This window comes from Schistocerca gregaria, chromosome 2 (assembly GCF_023897955.1).
Source record: "Schistocerca gregaria isolate iqSchGreg1 chromosome 2, iqSchGreg1.2, whole genome shotgun sequence".
Classification (NCBI taxonomy): Eukaryota; Metazoa; Arthropoda; class Insecta; order Orthoptera; family Acrididae; genus Schistocerca; species Schistocerca gregaria.
In genome coordinates this window covers 769,191,441-769,211,359 of record NC_064921.1, presented here as the reverse complement: position 1 = coordinate 769,211,359, position 19,919 = coordinate 769,191,441, and the positions used below count along the sequence as shown (strand labels likewise).

The 19,919-nt window shown below is 37.1% G+C and overlaps 1 protein-coding gene across 1 annotated transcript in view; it reads right to left on the bottom strand.

The window, feature by feature from the left end:
• Window positions 1–15,701: 15,701 nt before the first annotated feature.
• Window positions 15,702–19,919, bottom strand: part of LOC126334994 (sodium-independent sulfate anion transporter-like) — a 696,684-nt gene continuing 692,466 nt past the window's right edge. The window contains exon 15 of the mRNA XM_049997810.1: window positions 15,702–16,508. Within this exon, the coding sequence (XP_049853767.1) occupies window positions 16,456–16,508 (53 nt within the window). The 3' untranslated portion in view covers window positions 15,702–16,455. The remainder of the gene's footprint in view (window positions 16,509–19,919) is intronic.

The following is a 19,919-nucleotide window of genomic DNA, read 5'->3' as shown; positions in this document are numbered from 1 at the left end:
GTGAGCTTTTGATTAAAACCTTAATACTGTTCCTTAAAAGGTAACACATGAGGACACAGGATGCCCACAATGTATGTACAATTTCCTCAGTCACTACCAGCCATGACATGAAGGCACATGCAGGGAGTAACACCACTGTGCCTTTCAAAAACACTGGAGGAATGTGGTTTGTTCTCTGGTTGCTACGCTACTCACAGGTGATGGTCATCCAGGGTAGTGCAAAACCACAATTCATCAAAGAACAAAGTGTGATCTCATTATCACTAGTCCATGCTTCTTAGTGACAATACCAGTCCTAAATAAAGCAGTTTGTGTTATGGTGCTACTAGCATTCTACACAAGGTACAATAATTTACAATTTCAGCACTGGTAGTATCCAACCAATGATGCACACTGACACAGAAATGATGCAGGCAGCCCATTAGGTGGCTCTCAGATGGCAGGCACAGAAGTGAAGCAGTCACAATGTTCTTGGTCCACAGTGCAACACAATGTGCTTGGTCCACAGGTGTTGACGATACACATTACATCTACTTTGAGTCTTCGGGTCAATTCCACAATCCGAAGTCTTGTAGGCAATGACATCTCGATCGGCGAAGGATTCAAGTACAGGAAGGGAGGCATTTTCAAAACAAACAATGGCTAGAGTAAACCAACCACTACCAGAATTTCCAGTAGTGACATCCAGAGTAAAATTAACTCTACAGCCTCGGAAGAATATAGGTCCATTTAAGATTACTTTTTGAGCTGTTCCATTGCCTCCAAGTTTATTTTCGAGGCTTATAATATGTATGTAGACAAGCCTATGTTCTATGTTATGTTTGTAGACAGACCTATATTCTTCCAAGGCTGTAGGGTTAATTTTACTCTGGATGTTGCTAGTGGAAATTCTGGTGGTGGTTGGTTTACCCTAGCCATTGTTCATTGTGAAAACACCTCCCTTCCTGGACTGGAATCATTCACAGATCGAGATGTCATTGCCTACAAGACTTGGCATTGTGGAATTGACCTGAAGACACAAAGTAGACCTAGTTATGTTTATAGTAATATGCCATCGTCAACGCCATCACCTCATGCCTGTCTACAAACATATTATAAGCCTCAAAAATGAACTTGGTGGCAATGGAACGGCTCAAGCAGTAATCTTAAATGGACCTATATTCTTCCAAGGCTGTAGGGTTAATTTTACTCTGGATGTCACTGCTGGAAATTCTGGTAGTGGTTGGTTTACCCTAGCTATTGTTCGTTGTGAAAACGCCTCCCTTCCTGGACTGGAATCCTTCGCCGATTGCTCTTGTAGAAAAGTTAGCAATGATGAAAAAATACATGTATGGACTAAAAGATTTGGTGTACTTGCTGACAATGCAACTATAACTGGAGATATTAGTTTGTACTACAATTATTAATAAAGTGTGATCCTTGACCTCTGTAACCGCTAGACGTACATCACTAACCAGGGGCTCAAAGATGCAACAGTTTGAAAAAAATTAGATATGCCTGCCTTTGCCTTCCTGTGCATTCCAACATGAAACCACTGTTGCATCTGAATGACCCACAGATCTGGGTATAGCGCAATTCAACTGGTTGTTAAAGCTGAAATCCACAATGAGCCACCATTCAGACTCTGTCAGGTGCTGATCAAGCTTTCTCACATCAGTACGTGGCACCTCCATGTCCTTCACACTGATTACTTAACAACTTTTTCTGATCAAGAAATTTACCTATATTAATAAATTGTACCAGTTGCAGACTGTCTACGTGACAGATTCCAGGGCAACAAAAATTTGATTTTCAATATTTTGTATAGTAATTGACTGAATTACAAAAATTAATTTCTGTCAGAACCTACTCATCAAGAGGTATAAAGTTTTGATAAAAATTTAACCCAATAAGAGAAGTATTAGAGTTAGAAGCTGTGTGCTTGTCTTGAGGCAGTCCATTATTTGAAGATAAGAGCATTTAGTTACTTCCAACAAACTTTACACAAAATTTAAAAGCTTTATGAAACTCTTTCTCACTGACAGCCACCACAAAATGACAAGAGGAGGAAAGTTTACTGCTTACTAAATTTTTCTGTTCATGCAGAAATACCTCAACATGAGACATGGTGTTTTAATTTATTGCTTCTTTACTACTAACTCCATTTGCAACACACTTTGTAGACAGTATCCATCTATACACTGAATGTTCCTGCCAATTTATATGATTGTATTACACATAGTTCAGGAGGTGCAACATCGTAGACATTTAGATGCATGAAAAACTAGCTTCTGCTTACAATGGCTCACAGTAAAAGTTCAGCATCAGGCATGGCATTTCAATTTCTTACTTCTTTACCACTAACTCTATTTGCAAGACAATAAATGACCTGCAAAATTATGTAATTCTATGATACATAGTTTAAGAGATACGGTGTCATTAACATTGAGATGCAAGAAAAACTTGATTTTGCTTAAAAAAGAATACAAAGTACCCCTACTATTTTCCTCCAGTATTTCATAATGAGAGTACTTAATGACTTCTAAAAACATTTAAGCATTGTTTCAAAGCTTTTCTAAACTTTTTCTTGCCTACATGTATCACATCAGATGTTTAATGCATTAACTCATTTGTAATTAGATATTTGTAGTTACTTTATACATGGAAGTTTGATCACTGAGAATCAGGGGTTTACTGGTGTGCTCTACCAGTCCTAGTGAGAAGACTAAACATGAACAAATTTAACGCACTTTGGTGGTCATTCTATCTTTCAAAGAAAATTCCAGCCCATTTCAGCTTATGGTCTGCACATGTACAGTGTTACACTGACATCTGACTATGTCTTCTGCATGTTTCACTTTAATAATCAGGCAAAGTATACGAGAAACAATAGTGCACCTAAGACTGAGGCTTTTGGAATCCCCATAAATAATTTCTCCCCACTCAGAAGCATCTCCCACGCTTACCTTGATTGAATTATTAAGTACAACTTTCTGCATTCTTTCAGTTAGATAACAAATTTTCCATTGACTGGCTCTAGCACTGATTCCACAAAAATTTCAGTTTATTTGAGAGAATATTATGAGCTGCTCAGCCAAAGGCCTTAGGTATGATGTTTTGTTATTTAATGCGTGTAAAATTTGCTGAGTGAAGATGTAAATAGCAATCTCAGTGGCATAACTCTTCTGAAATCCTAACTGATTTACTAAGGATATTATTCCTCATATAGAAAACTATTCTAGAATACATCTCCCTCTGAAAAAAAATTGAAAAATGGTGTGAGTAGAGAAAGATATCTGTAGTTATTGACATCTCTTCTGTCACCAGTACCATAAAATAAGGTGAATCCAATCAAGTGGTGACAATCCGATCATTTACCGATTTTTACACTTCTGGATAACTGAGTGTAGCATTTTAACAATTACATTGCAGCTGATCATTGTCATGCATTCTTGACTAATCTATCAATAACAGTGGCATGTTGGAATGCACACAACCAGCAAATTGCATTGTCAGTAGGCATGTGATACTTGTGCTACACTTGTGTAGTCAACACAACAGTGTGAAAACTTCTGGTGCCACCTGTTACTCCCGAAGAGTAACTGGTAAGTTACAATATTATTGCTTGCATGTGAACATCTTAAGTGATACAAAATTGCAGTTTTGTAGGCTGAATCCGATCATGCAAGTATTCCAGAAGGTTCTGGGACCAACATGAAAATCTAACTACAAACCATAATTTCTTTTAAAGGTGGTGAAAGCTGTCAAATTAGGAAAATTAAGCATCCAGAAAGCTTCAGAGCAATACACAGTTCCATATACCACATAAAACGATAAACTCAAGGAAAGGTACAAAATGTACAACTTTGCTTCTGCCATTTTTTCCCCAACATTTGAGGCTTTAATGAAACAAATTGGTTACACATGTACCATTCAAAGTATTTTCTGTCACTGGCCACTACTGTCTCACGCAGTGTACAAATCCCGTGTCAAAATAATGGTTCATCTTTGGATGCGATCCATGAATCGATCCAATTTGTGACTTCTTCATGAGATAGGAAGTGTTGGTCAGCCAGGCCATGCGCCATTGATCTAAACAGGTGATAGTCAGAGGGAGCAATGGCTGGAGAACATGGCAGGTGGGGTAGTACCTCCCATTTTAACATTTCCAAGTACGTTTTGACTTCTTTTGCAATGTGGGGTCAAGCGTTGTTGTGCTGAAAAATCACTTTATCGTGCCTCTCGCTGTATTGCAGCCATTTTTCTTTTAATGCTCTGCTCAAACGCATTAATTGCGTTCAATAACAAGCACCTGTGATTGCTTCACTTGGTTTTAACACCTCATAGTACACGACGTCGAACTGGTCTCACCGAATGCAGAGCATGATCTTGGAGCTGTGAATATTCGGTTTGGCCATCGATATGAAAGCATGGCTAGGAGCACTGAAACCACTCACGACATATTCTTTCACTAATAACGTCCTTATCATACATACTTGAGAGCATTTGATGAGACTCAGCCTCTGTTTTCTTCATACTGAAACAAAACAGTAACACCTCCTGCAAATAATGAGAATTAGGCTCTTAAACTTTCATTTTCAGTCAAGAACAGCTTTATGATGCAGACACAAATCAATTAATGTTTGAATGAGGTTATGGTGACCAAGGTTCAAGCTAACTGCCTGACATCTGTGATCTGTTTCTTTCTTACCGTTGTCGCCACCTATCGGCAAACAGCAGAGGCCAAGTTGTACACCTTTTACTAATACAAAATAGGCAGCCAACCAGCGTTAACCAATAGTGAGAAGAAAAGCATGGTTGAAGGATTATTGTGTTGTGTGAAATGGGGATTTCCTTTGAGGAATAATGGTGTTAGGGACAATGTACAGGCATATATCAATTGAGCAGGGAAGAATGAAAAAATATTTCATGATAATTGACCTGATCATGAGTTGGTAAACTCTTTTCTGAAAAGAAATAAAGAACTAATGGTTAGAGTAAGTTAAAATGTGAAGAGGGCAAAGGCAGCAGTTACACAAGAAACAGTGAATGATTATTTTAAAACCCTTGAAGTGACGATGAGTGGTGTCCCTTCATCCAACATTGTAAACTACGGCGAGACAAGCTTTTGTGATGATCCTGGACAAGTGAAGCAATAGTGAAGCAAGGCACTAGACATACTGAAAGGATAGTGTAAGTCAAGTATCAGTGTAACGATAGCAGTAGCTGCCAATGGCCCATTCCTCTCTACATACATTGTTTACAGGGCAAACTAACAGCAATTAGAGGGACCTAAAGTGATTGTAGGTGACAATCTCTTGAGTCATCTGTTATATAGCACGATTAAACTGTGTCAGGAATAGGACATTAAATTTGTGCTTCTGCCATCTAATTCTACTCATTTGTGTCTGCCACTTGATGTGGCCTTTTTTGACCTTTAAAACTTGCTTGGAGAAATGTGTTAGATGATTGGAAAAGGAAGAAAAGAATAGAGGAGTGGTACCAAAATCTGAATTTCCTAGGTTGTTAAAAAAACTTTGAAAATATAGCTATCACGTCCAAATCAAATGTAATATCTGGATTCAGAAAGCAGGAATTTTTCTTTCTGTCCCAATAACGTCATTTCACAGACTCCAGAAGCAACCGATAACAATGCACATGGCACCAGCTCATCAAAAGTTTCTTGGGCAGCAGCCTTTGAAATGCAATTGATACAGGTTTGCTCTAGTGAAGCAAAAGGAAAGCCGTGCCAAGCAAAGCATTTACCATCAACTCCAGGAAAAAGGACTGTTATCGGCAACTTCAATTAAAATGAAAGTGATGGGGCTGCAAGCAGGGAGTCCCTATCTGGAATGTCTAATAGTAATCTGGAACAGCACAAGTCAAATGAAAATGAAATAATGCACAAGGAGAAGGATAAAGATTGGCATGAATTTAAAGAAAATTATTTCACCATAGTTAAATTTCCTATGAAAAAAAGGTTCAGGTATTTTATTGGTAAAATTGAAAGCATCTCTAATGACATCTATGAAATGACATTTCTGAGAAAGGAAGTTCTTGGTGGTAATGTTTATTTTGTCCTTCGAGAAACTGATGATGCAATTGAGGCAGAAAGAGCCAAGTTATTAAAAAAATTGTTCCAGAACATAGAAAATGAGGTAAATTTATTTTTGAAGGGATAGATGATTACGACAGTGAGCAAATACTTTTATTTTGAATATTACATACAATAACTAAAAATTAATGTTTGTGTGATTTCATGAACGCAAGTGTTTTATAGCAAAATCTCAAGTTTAATGCGCTTGTAAAAAATTTTCTGGTCTAGAAATTGTAAAATTTTGTTGCAAATATATATATGTATATCTTTTACAAATCAAAATAGTGGTCAGATTCACTCCACTGGAAGTCTGATTCTGTTCGTGGATACAAAATACAATGGTGATCAGATTTGCCCCAATTGCGGAGGTGAAACTCATCAACAATTAATTTAAAATAAGAACTGCAATTATAAACAAAAAATAACATAACACATAAATATATAATTATCAAGGTTGTGAAATTAACATACTGAATTTTTATTCAGATATCACAACAGTAAATGGGCACAGTTAAAAAAAACTGCTGTTTTTGATCAGATTCACCTCATTTTATGGTACTTATTTATGTGGAAACAATTATTTAGTGTCCTGTTGGAAACAATCAAATTCAACTGAGTTTTTGTATTTGAGAAAATATATACTTTTCTTTATTGTAGAAGGAGAAATGGATGAGACACCCATATGACTGAATTCAATGAGAGTAGCTTTTTCAACATACTGATTTTTCTATTGAGCTAATTTTCTCTACTTTTTTCTACTATTTTTAAGAAATGGTTATTAAACTTGGCTGTTACCTGTGACTGATCATTTACAGCCCTTTCATTTTAATCAATAGTAAGTTTTGTCCTCTTCATTGGCCTGTTTTCCTGTCTCCCATTCCACATATTTTATATAGACTTGAATCTGTTGTTAGAATTACCAATTTTTGGTATACTGTGCATTATTAGTAATTTTGGGTATTTTTGTAGTGTACAACTACTTGAGGACTTGTTCTTGCCAAAGATACAGTTCCCTTTTTCTTTCACAAGATACTTTAATCCCTGTAGTGATCCACAGTTTTTACATGACTGTTTACTTTTCATTTGGATTACTTTATGAAGAGATCTAGTTTCAAATAATCATATGAATTTAATATGGAACAGATTAAATTCTTGGGAACTGTTCTTAAGAACTTTTGTCTTGGATTCATTAACTATTCTGATTTCCACTGAGGAAAAACTATAATCTAAGATATTGTCTAATCTGCACTAACCTAAATGTGTACAATGATCAGAGTTACAATTTGTTGCTGGGTATACTGGTATAGTGTTCCTCTGAGATTCACCAAAGAAAACATCAACAGTCAGTGTTCTACTATCTTTACTTATGACTGTTGGGAATTTAATTACTGGTATCAAATTTTACGAGCCAAATAAAGTTACCAAATCATTTTCCATATTGTTCAATAAGTAATGCAAGACATTTTTTTTTCTGAAAGCAGAATGGTTTTATTGAGGTTTCCGATATACCGTATTATTCCCCTCTCTTTTGGCAACAAAACCCTATTTTTTTATATAATCTCTTTTCAATGCAGTAGCCTTATGCCACCTTACTGGCAGGTTATGCACATACACATGGTTCCTCTCTACTGGATGACACTGGAGCCAACATCTTGGTGCATCACTAACCTCGCCATCATCCATGTACTGCTTCCCATGAATGTGTCCTCCATTAGACTAAACAGATGGAAGTCAGAAGGTATGAGATACGAACTGTAGGGTGGGTGGATGAGGAAGGACAATCCAATGAAGTTTTGTGAGCTTCTCTTTGGTTCGAAGATTTGTTTGAGGTCTTGCATTATGCACAGAGAGAATGTTGTTTGCACTTTTGTGGTGATGGACATGCTAAAGTTGTTTCTTCAGTTTCCTGGGGTTGTGTGCTGGTGACTGGCCCACAGAAGATCAGACAGATTTGTGCAACCTTGTTGCAATGATGAAAGACACCTCTCCCAACAACTCGCCATGCTTTTGTTCACTGCTTGGAGTGCAGTTCCATTACAGACACCATTTTGTAGGCTACATACGGCACCATCTATCAGAACTTAATGAAACTATAGGGGATGAAGTGGGAATATTTCCTGATGTCCTACAGAAAATTCTGCATTTTATCAACCAAAACTGGACAAGAAAAATATGTGCTGCATTGCTTATTGAATGTCCCTCATGCAATTAAAAGTGAATTATTTTTATTGTTAATTCACACACTTCTGTATCCTGATCACTACAAAATCTATTTATTTCAGTGTTTTCTATTTGTCTGCTGTCTTTATACACTACCTGACAAAAAAAGTATATAACTTTGTACACAGATCATTGTGTAGTATACAAATGATTAGAGCTGCAATTCTCTGGAGCAGGTTCAATGGTCACCAGAGTACATTAGGGTCATTCATGTTTACTGGTGTTATCAGGCCTGATAAGGTACATAAGGAGTTTGAACAGGGTCAGATATTGACTGATCACTGTGAACAACACAGAGATGGCATGTTCTCTTGTGAGACAGCATTATCAGCATCTGACAGAGTTTGACAGGGGCCTCACTATTGGTCCCCATTTGAGCAGGTAATCACATCATACAATATACAAAATTGTCAGTATGCAGATGCAACAGTTGCCTGATGTTGGACTCATGAGAATGTGAAGCAGACATACTTCTCATCAGAGTTCTGATCGACCATGTCTGACTGCCACAAGGTAGGAGTGCTGTATTGTGCACCAAGCACATTGTAGCCATTCACATCTGTGCCTGCCATTCAAAAACAAGTAGTGGGCTCCCTGCAACATTCTGTGCCATCCTGCACCACTGCTCAAAGATTAGCAGCAGCCAGCTTAGGGAATTGCTGTTCCATGTGCAGGTTGCCATTAACACCACAAAACAAACAGCTGAGTTTGGAGTGACGCCACGGCTAGGAAGTGTGGACTGCTGATGAATGGCATCACATTGTGTTTAGCAATGAATTGCAGTTCTGTACTGCCCTTAATACTATCATCAGCATGTGGAGAGGTTCCATTCTTTGAATATTTTGGAAAGTTATAACTGTGTTACTCCTGTTGTCATGGAGTGGGGAGTCAATGGGTATGACTTCAGGTCATGCCTGGTAGTGATTGAGAGAACTCTGGCAGCATAATCATATGTTGGTTGGTTGGTTTAAGAGGGAGGGGGGGGGGGGGGGGGGACCAAACTGCATGGTCATCAGTCCCATAACCATGTGTCACAGACATCCTGTGACCTATTGTGTTACCTCTTACATTACAGTATTGTGGTTCCATTTTGCAACACAATAATGCTTGTTTACATGTGACACCTGTCTGTATGGACTGTCTATGTGATGTTGAGAAAACTTCCATATCCAGCAAGATCCTCAGATCTGTATGTGGTAGAGCATGTTTGAGACCAGTGTTGTTGTCAACTCCATCCCAGTGACATTGTCCACTATATCAAGCACTAGTTATGACATTTGTGGCTAGCTCACCTCAGGAAAGGGACAATGGCTTTGTGACACTCTTCTCAAATGAGTTAGTGCATCCATCCATGCCAGAGTGAGTGCAACATCATACCACTATGTGGTCTCATACTGCCAAGTTTTTTGTAAATTTGACTTCAGTTAGTAATCACTGTTGTCATCACATACCCTCTCAAACCATGAAGTTGCATCTCATTTCCTCCTCCTCTTATGGATGCTTAACTTTATTATTGGGGAGTATATATGTAGCAACTCCTGCTATTCCCATATTACGGATACATGATTAGTATTGTACAGACATGTACAGTTCTGTTGTTGTTGTTGATCATTTGTTACAACAAAGTGAACTCCCAATCCCACTCTACACTGACAGCTCAGTTGGATGATATTTTGATCTGATAACTACTAGAAAAAGCAATGATCCTGACTACATCTCCATCTGTAGGCTGTAATGTCTTTTTCCTCAAAAACAACTCCATTGTAGTTATGAAATAAATTTAGTGGGGTGGAAACTGACTACAAAGAATGGAAGCACTATCCAGCTTTCTAGGCGTATTCTGAAACAAACTCTTCAAACACATATTACATGGTCAAGTCCTGTACAGCAATTGTTTATGCAGTAATACAAAAAAGCTGTCCCCTCACTGGTGCAAAAGATTTTTGAATTTGTGGAGAAGTTGCAAGTTAAGTCAGCAAAATTCATTTAACAGCTTACCCTAAAGTGGATTCTTGAAAATGTGAAGTTCAATTAAAGTTCTTTAGTATGAAAAGAATCTACTTGCCATGTGGTAGTATATTTTGACACTGTACAAGAAGCAGTTTATAATTCTTATACTCCTAAACAAAATTTAGAGTCCAGAATCATGTGAGCAGAGTTTCCCAAGTTCACCATCTAGCATGATGATAATTCACACACAACATAACTGCCGAGGCAGAGTGGAGACTAGCATAGTGATGGTGTCCTTGTACAACACACCTCATTCCAGGACCTGGCAGTGCAGACAGTGGAAGGGATATCTGTCCTCAACTCTTTAGTAGCTGCTTGCACTCTAAGCAAAATATGGTCAAAAAAAGAAAGACATTGCTTGCATGGTTGACTGAGGACTCAAAGAAAACTTGTAAGGACTTCATGTCAACTGGAGTAATACCTTTATGTTTCTACAAAACCACATGTGTCTATGAATATCTGTATTGTAGAACTTGTCAAAATATCTGTAGTGAGGGCTTGAACAAATGGGTAGTTAATCTAAATGGGTTTTAGTATTAGGTCTACAACTTTGCTTCTGCTGTTTTACATTGGACGTCATTAATAGAAAGTAGTTGTGCAAGTCGTCAGTCGTAACTGCCATACAGCAAGCTTAGACATTTGAGAACACAATGTCATTAGAATATTAGTCAATTTTTGATTGCATCTTAAAGTTACTCTCAGCTGAATATATGAACTTAGAAGTCCAATTCTCATCATCTGCATGAGGTTTTAATTTTCTGCTTTGATATGAAGAAATCTGTGTCTGTAGGTCATAAAAAGCTGGGTAAGACCTATGATGAGACGCCTCATAGTGATAGAACTTTGCAGAAAATGATTTCCATACTTCAAGAACAGTGATTTTGATGTTGAAGATCGACATGGTTGTGAAAGAGAGAAAGCTTTTGATGCTACTGCAGCTGACGAGAACAATCACAGGAGATCATTATCAAAAGCAATTGATGTGTTTGAGCGGAGCACTGAATGACAAACAGCCACAGCACAACAATATACATGAAAAGGTGATTATGCAGCATGACAGTGCTCGACCCCATGTCGCAAAACCCACCTAAACATACCTGGAAACATTTAAATGGGAAGCCCTACCCCACCTGCCGTATTCTCCAGATATTGTTCCCTTTGACTACCAACTTTTTAGTTCAATGGCACACGACCTAGCTGTCCAGTGCTTCCTGTCATATGAACACTTGCAAAATTGGATTGATGCACGGATCTTCTCAAAAGAAGCCCAGTTCTTCCAACGTGGGATTTGTATGCTGCCCGAAAGATGGGAGAAAGTAGTAGTCAGCGATGGCCAATACTTTGAAACATAATTTTTTTGTAAGATGCTCACATTAAATCCATGAACTTTGAGAAAAAACGGCAGAAGCAAAGTTGTAGCCCCAGTATATTTAGGGAAATCATTAATTTTAGGATAACTTGATCAAATTTAAAGATAGATCTACATGATAAAGGGAATGCTTGCTGTATATGAAATAAATGTTAGTTTTGAATTATAGCTTTTAACACCATTCTCTGGTGGACACAAACACACAGAAAAAGCATCAATACATCCAAAATTGTACATTTAATTTTGATGGCATCTGACAGAAAAAATGTAATCTAGAGGTTCTCTTAGCTACTCACAATTTAGTATCAGTCACAAATTTTCCTACTCAAGAGATTCAAGATAATAGTAACTTTATAGAAAATGTGTTCATACAGCAAACAAAAGTTAAAGAGGCAAATGTCTATCCTGCAGTAAAGGGACTGGCAGATCATGATGCACAGTTAGTCACATTATTTTGCTCCATGTATGGTACAGAAACTCTCAAAGAAAACTGTACAGTGCACTTAATGCTAGTTTTAAATTCAACAAATTTCTTAACGAGTTTCTATTCAATTATTAAAGCAGCTTTCCTAAGGTAATTACATTTAATAGAAGGGAGTCATAAAAGAAAATTGGATCATTACAGGCATCAGAGTCTCTTCACAATGAGAATCTCTTCACAATCTACAAAATAGCCCAAACAAGTACTGATCCAGAAATACTTTAAAATTATAAATAGTACTGTAACATATTAAAGAAAGTTGTTAAACTCCAGGAGTATGCACATCTTGTCTGAACCTGACGATCAGACAGTAAAATCAAATCACTGCAAAATACTGCTGTGAGAGAGACGAGGAAAGGCGATATAGAAGATGACATTATTTCCATTCAAGAGAATAGGGGCATTCTAAAAGACAGTTCACATATAACAGATACTTTTAATAACTGATTTTCAAAAGTAGGTGGAAAATAGTTTAGAAAATATAACACCAAAGAAACAATATAGAGGACATTGAGTGAAATAAAAATTAATCTCCATCATAAATAAGGAAGATCATCTTGGCTTTAAAAATTAAAAGTTCATATGATGTGGATCATATCTCCATTAAGACACTAAAAAGCTGAAGCTCTGTAACACATAACGTTCTTAGTCACTGCTGTAATGCATCATTAAATCAGGGTGTATTCCCATACAGGTCAAAATATCTGCATCTACATACATCTGTTGTTATGCCTCTCCATAAAGAGGGTGACTCCATAAATGTCAATAACTGCTATTTATGGACACTCCTTACATAATTTTCTAAACCATTTGAGGAGCTGATGTACTCCAGGATTGTCATCAATCTGTACAGTAATCAGAAACTTAGTCAACCATAGATAGGATTCCAAAAGAGCCACTCTAGTGAGTCATTATTTATACATTTACTAAACATGTGATAAAATCTTGTACCTTGTCCACATAGCAACAATGGCTGTGCTACAGACAGTTATCAGATGTGGTCAAGCCAAAGAGGTTCATCCTATCATCTGCACAGGATACTTGGGTAGAAAATTTTGTGGGTGAAGACAGCTTACATCCTTCTCATGACATGTTTATGGAATCTGGCTGCTCTCTTATGGATATTGACTTCAGATTACTCTACAGACTGATAACTGCTGTATTTTTAATGATACCAGGAGTATATACAGACTTTCTGATATTATTCTTTCACAGTCTAGACTATGTGACTCAGCACATTCAGGTTTTGTGCTTTACTTTGTTCTGTGGTTGCTTTAATTCAGAGTTATCAAACGTTATGCACACTGGTACACAGAAAGCTTACCTGCATGTACAAAATCCCTATATATTTATAGTGACTGAATTTCAAAAATATAGAAATGATCAATTACTACTCATTACACAGAAAAGACATTGAGTTAAAGACAGGAACATCTACATCTACATTTATATTCCGCAAGCCACCCAACGGTGTGTGGCAGAGGGCACTTTACGTGGCACTGTCATTACCTCCCTTTCCTGTTCCAGTCGCAAATGGTTCACAGGAAAAACAATTGCCGGATAGCCCCCATGTGCGCTCGAATCCCTCTAATTTTACATTAGTGATCTCCTCAGGAGGTATAAGTAGGGGGAAGCAATATATTCGTTACCTCATTCAGAAACGCACCCTCTAGAAACCTGGACAACAAGCTACACCGCAATGCAGAGCGCCTTTCTTGCAGAGTCTGCCACTTGAGTTTACTAAACGTCTCTGTAACACTATCACGCTTACCAAATAACCCTGTGATGAAACGCGCCACTCTTCTTTGGATCTTCTCTATCTCCTCCGTCAACCTGACCTGATGCGGATCCCACACTGATGAGCAATACTCAAGTATAGATCGAACAAGTGTTTTGTAAGCCACCTCATTTGTTGATGGACTAAATTTTCTGAGGACTCTCCCAATGAATCTCAACCTGGTACCTGCCTTACGAAAAATTAATTTTATATGATCATTCCACTTCAAATCGTTCCACACGCATACTCCCAGATGTTTTACAGAAGTAACTGTCACCAGTGTATGTTCCGCTATCTTATAATCATACAATAAAGGATCCTTCTTTCTATGTATTCGCAATACATTACATTTGTCTATGTTAAGGGCCAGTTGCCACTCCCTGCACCAAGTGCCTATCCGCTGCAGATCTTCCTGCATTTCGCTGCAATTTTCTAATGCTACAACTTGTCTGTATACTACAGCATCATTCGCGAAAAGCCGCATGGAACTTCCGACACTATCTACTAGGTCATTTATAAATATTGTGAAAAGCAATGATCCCATAACACTCCCCTGTGGCATACCAGAGGTTACCTTAACGTCTGTAGACGTCTCTCCATCGAGAACAACATGCTGTGTTCTGTTTGCTAAAAACTCTTAAATCCAGCCACACAGCTGGTCTGATATTCCGCAGGCTCTTACTTTGTTTATCAAGCAACAGTGAGGCACTGTATCGAACGCCTTCCGGAAGTCAAGGAAAATAGCATCTACCTGGGAGCCTGCATCTAATATTTTCTGGGTCTCATGAACAAATAAAGCGAGTTGGGTCTCACACGATCGCTGTTTCTGGAATCCATGTTGATTCCTACAGAGTAGATTCTGGGTTTCCAGAAACGACATGATACACAAGCAAAAAACATGTTCTAAAATTCTACAACAGATCGACGTCAGAGATATAGGGCTATAGTTTTGCACTTCTGCTCGACGACCCTTCTTGAAGACTGGGACTACCTGTGCTCTTTTCCAATCATTTGGAACTTTCCGTTCCTCTAGAGACTTGAGGTACACGGCTGTCAGAACGGGGGCAAGCTCTTTGGCATACTCGGTGTAGAATCGAATGGGTATCCCATCAGGTCCAGTGGACTTTCCTCTGTTGAGTGATTCCATTTGCTTTTCTATTCCTTGGACACTTATTTCAATGCCAGCCATTTTTTCGTTTGTGCGAGGATTTAGAGAATGAACCGCAGTGCGGTCTTCCTCTGTGAAACAGCTTTGGAAAAAGGGGTTTAGTATTTCAGCTTTACGCATGTCATCCTCTGTTTCAATGCCATCATCATCCTGGAGTGTCTGGATATGTTGTTTCGAGCCACTTACTGATTTAAGGTAAGACCAGAACTTCCTAGGATTTTCTGTCAAGTCGGTACATAGAATTTTACAATGAAAAAGAATGTCAGAAATATTTCAGCATCTGACCAAAGTCCTTCTTCCCTGTTTGAGTTTATTTACTGATTGAATGTGACATTTTGAGGGCATTCAAGCAGTCTGCTTTTCTTTTTTTAACTTTGTTATAAATTAAATATAGTGTAGCATAAAGATGTATGTAAATGTTTAGTAAGTGAGGCGTAGTATAAGTATGTCATATTTTAATTCAATCCAATCTACTTGATTCTCTCATGTAGCAACTTGTCATGGGCAAATGGTTAAAAGTCTTCTCCTTTAATTTATATTTTTTTCATATATGCTATGTTTCTTATCATTTTGTAAATTAATAATTTCATAATAATTCAGTCACTGTGTATGTGCTTTATTAATGTCTGTACATTTGGCTTATGTAATTGCAAAACAGAGTGATTATAACAAACAGTAATATCTGATACTTTGAAGCATCTGAGCTTCAGATGGTGTGAAAATGGGACAGGAGACAAAAGGAATATAGGAATGGCAAGTTAAGTATAATAATGGCATCAACACAAAATGAAAATCTCGAATTTAATCTATATCTTTTCTCCAACTCTCTATAAAAAAGGAAAATAGTTTCTTTGGTTGATGAGAGACATTTATAAATATGCTTATCTATATACACAATAGTGCAATATTGTTCTTTGTTTGACTTTTTATAAATTAATATTACACATTGATTGTACAACAATATTTTTACAATTATTACATCTCCATTTACAGGAATGCAGGAAATGTGTAGTATAAATTGTATGTATAATACTACAAATGGTCATGCATGCACACATAGGTGCTCACACACACACACACACACACACACACACACACACACACACACACACACACACACACACACAAATAGGAATTCAATACTGTTTTGTTGCATGAATATTCAAACCAATCTGAAGCCACAGTTCATTCTTCAATAATAACGCTTATGTGTAGTTCACAGAACACACCAGCTTTATCATCACTGAACCTTATGTTTCTGTAATTAATTCAAATATTTATAGTTCTAGGACACTGAAGAAACATTGGGTTGATCACAAAATCCCAACTCTGACAAATGATGAATACTGTGATTTCAAATCCTGAGAGTCATCTGCTGTTGGTGTCCTTGTGTTTGGTTTGCATATGCTGAAAGAAAAAAATTGTGTGATTTAAAAGCATACAATAGCTAATGGGAAGATGCTAATTGACTTCCACAAGCCATGCATCATTAGCATCCATAGGTAAGGCAAATAATGTCCCCTAGCATAATATTCATAATTGAAGTATTTCACAGTGGCATTGCTGAACAAAATGTTCTCAGTTTTCAAGCCACATCAAATAAGATATAATTCTTCAACAGCTGTCACCACAATAGGGTTTAACAGTTAGCAAATCCGAATCACCTGTGGAAGATTCTGAACTACGCTACTTCAGGCATGTAACAAGGAAAGCAGTTCTTAACCCCTAAAGATGATGTGACAGTTGTGAGAAAATTATATAACTCAACTAACGTGACTTGGAAACTGAGAGACATTATTCACAAAGTAAATGTGTTTTTCTTGACAAAATAAACAATTACCAAAATAGTGGGTGGCTGTTTCAGTAAGAGAGAGAGCTACTACCTTATCACTGTACCCATGTACTATCACAGTACTAGTGCCAAACATGGGATTTCTAATGCCTGGCAGGAGGCCAAGCATGGAGGAAAATTCTTACAGATATAAAAGGAAGTGATTTTCTAGGTTTCAGTGATGATGAACTAACAACTGCACAGGTAATGAACCTGGCAATGGGTTTAAATGGTTTTGAAACTATTGATGAAGAAAACTTGAATGAGTGGCTGAAAATCGATGCATGTGAACCCAGCTCACAGTACACAAGTGACACAGAAATTGTGACCATCGCTAGCAACAAAATAAAAAGGACAGTGAATGTGAAAGTGAACATGAAGACAGTGACCTTTCAGTCATTGTACCATGCTGCAATGTGTTGATACTCTTCTAGATTATATGGACCAGAGTCGGTTTCAGTACATTATCACTGCAAGAAAAATTTGAAATGCGATGCGAAAAAATATCAACTCATCAACTCCTCTTAGAATCAGACCAGCATCAAAGACTATTTTAAGAAATAAACAGGCCTACAGTACATATACACAGAACTTGGATAAGCTGTTGAACAAAGAATACATGTTTGAAAAAATCTTGATTATGCATGTTTTTCTATTATTCATGCACTTTCTCTTCCACATTACATAAAATAATCAGGAGTGTTTTAAATTCAAATATATTATTTAGAAACTTTCTTTCATTGCAAAGACAATTATCACACATTCCAAGGAGAACAATTTGTATCGAAGCTTCCTTTCGCTCAGTACATTTCAAATGTCATTTGTTTTCAAAGAAAAATGAAGTCAACAATATGATGAACTATTTAAAGAATTGTAGGTTATGAACATATTGTAGGTTATGAACATAAACATAACCCTACATCATCACCCCTTAGTATGTAAGTCAGTGACTTGTACTTTTTGGGGAATTCCACAACTCAGTCAAATCAGGATATCTTCCTTTGGTGAGACTCCTAGAGTAATTCATTCACATGTGAAGTGCTCTATATGTTATCATGTTGACAACTGGTGTGTGAGTTTACAAGGATGTCTGCTAGTTTTCGGCCGTTAAACAAGATTTTAATTGCCACATCATTAACTTCATACAGGTCTTTGTAGGTAGGCACTAGTGTGACTTAATTTTGTCATTCCTCAAAGATTCATGAGTCATATTATGCAGATCTTTACAAATGAATGATGTTTTATTTACCTTGTAGGAACAATTTGAAGGGCTTAGTTTATCCATATGATGGCGTAACTGAGAAGTAAATGCTGGTAGATCTACTTCTTGTTTCTTTTCCAATCTTACAATGAAAGCACCAGGCAATGTTAAAGTTTAGCCATACAGCATTTCGCCAACTGTTCAGTCACTTCCTTTTCTCATATGGCAACAGAGTTCTAGGAAAATTGTAGACATGATGTCACTCTGTTTATTTTCACCATATGCTCTGATGGCTGCCTTCTATGTTTGACGGAATCTCTCTATTTTCCCATTTGGTTGTGAATAATATGCCATAGTTAGTGTTTATTTAGAACCACATATCTGAGCTAACACATGGATCAGCTCTGATTGGAACTGTGCTCACTCATCAGTTACTTTTTGATTATGTGCTCCAAATCTAGTGCTCCAGAAGTTATAAAATGCTTGTGCCACTGTTTCTGCTCAAACATCATATAGTTGGATGACTTCTGTTCAGTTGTGGAACTGATTGATGGACATTTAACAGCAAATGAATTCATTTGGGCTGATCAGACAAATATGTACCACCTTAAAGTGTCCATCTGTGCTTGGAAACTGGCCAATAGAAGATTTAGTATGTCAAGTCACTTTGTTCTTTTGGCTTGCTATGCATGATTTCACTCATTCTTTGATATCTTGTTGATGTTTGACCAAATAAATCTACACACAAGTAATTTCACAGAAGGTTTAATACCAGGTCGTGTCATACTGTTGTAATGTTGAAAAACTGAATATCTGAATTCCTAAGGAATATAAGGATGAATTTTACTTATTGATACACTGTAGCATAATAATCTCCCATAAGGTGTTTTATGCTGTTTAAACTTCAATGAGGTATTAGGGCCACACCAAAGTTTCTCAAGTTCTTTATCACTCCCTTGAGCATCTGTTACCTTCTCATAATCACTCGGTACTATTTATTCCAATCTGGATAGATTGTCAGCAACAGTATTGTCTTTTCCATAAATGTGTCTGATATCTGTCATAAATTGTAATATGAGCTGTAGGTGATGCTATTGCATAGGGGTTGCTTTATTGTTTTGTTGTTAAAAAGCATGTGTTAAAGGAGCAGTTTCAGTATACACTGGAAATGAACATATTTCTTCAAGGAGGTATTTAAAATACCTTATTGCCATGTACATGCTGAGAAGTTCCCTATCATATGTTCAATATTTCTTCTGGGATTGCAATAACTTTTTGGAGCAAAAACCCATTGGTTTCCATATTTCTTCATCCATCTGTTGCAGCACTGCACTGAATGCCAAATCTGAAGAGCGCACAAATAATGCAAATTCATTGTTCACATTTAGGAGTGTTAGAAGGGCTGCATTTGCAAGGTCAATTTCACACATCTTGTCCTGCCTTATTCAATCTTCTGTCCACTGAATGCTTCTTTTGTAATTTTTCTTTACATTCCTCACGCAATAATTTAGGATAGCTTGACTTTTTTGAAATGTTCCAAAAGCCTTCAGTAAAAATTCAGTATGCTTAGAAAACGACATAATTCCAATGTTTTAAATTAGTTATCACTTGTACTCATTTTGGGTCTGGTTTGGTATCTTCTGGAGTAATCACATATCCTAAAAAGTTAATTTCTTGAACTCTAAACAAAGATTTTTCAACACAAATTCTTGAACCAAAATCATTCAACTGTTCAAATACGACAATTAAATCTTGAGTGTGTTTTTCCGGAGAGCTAGAGGCTATC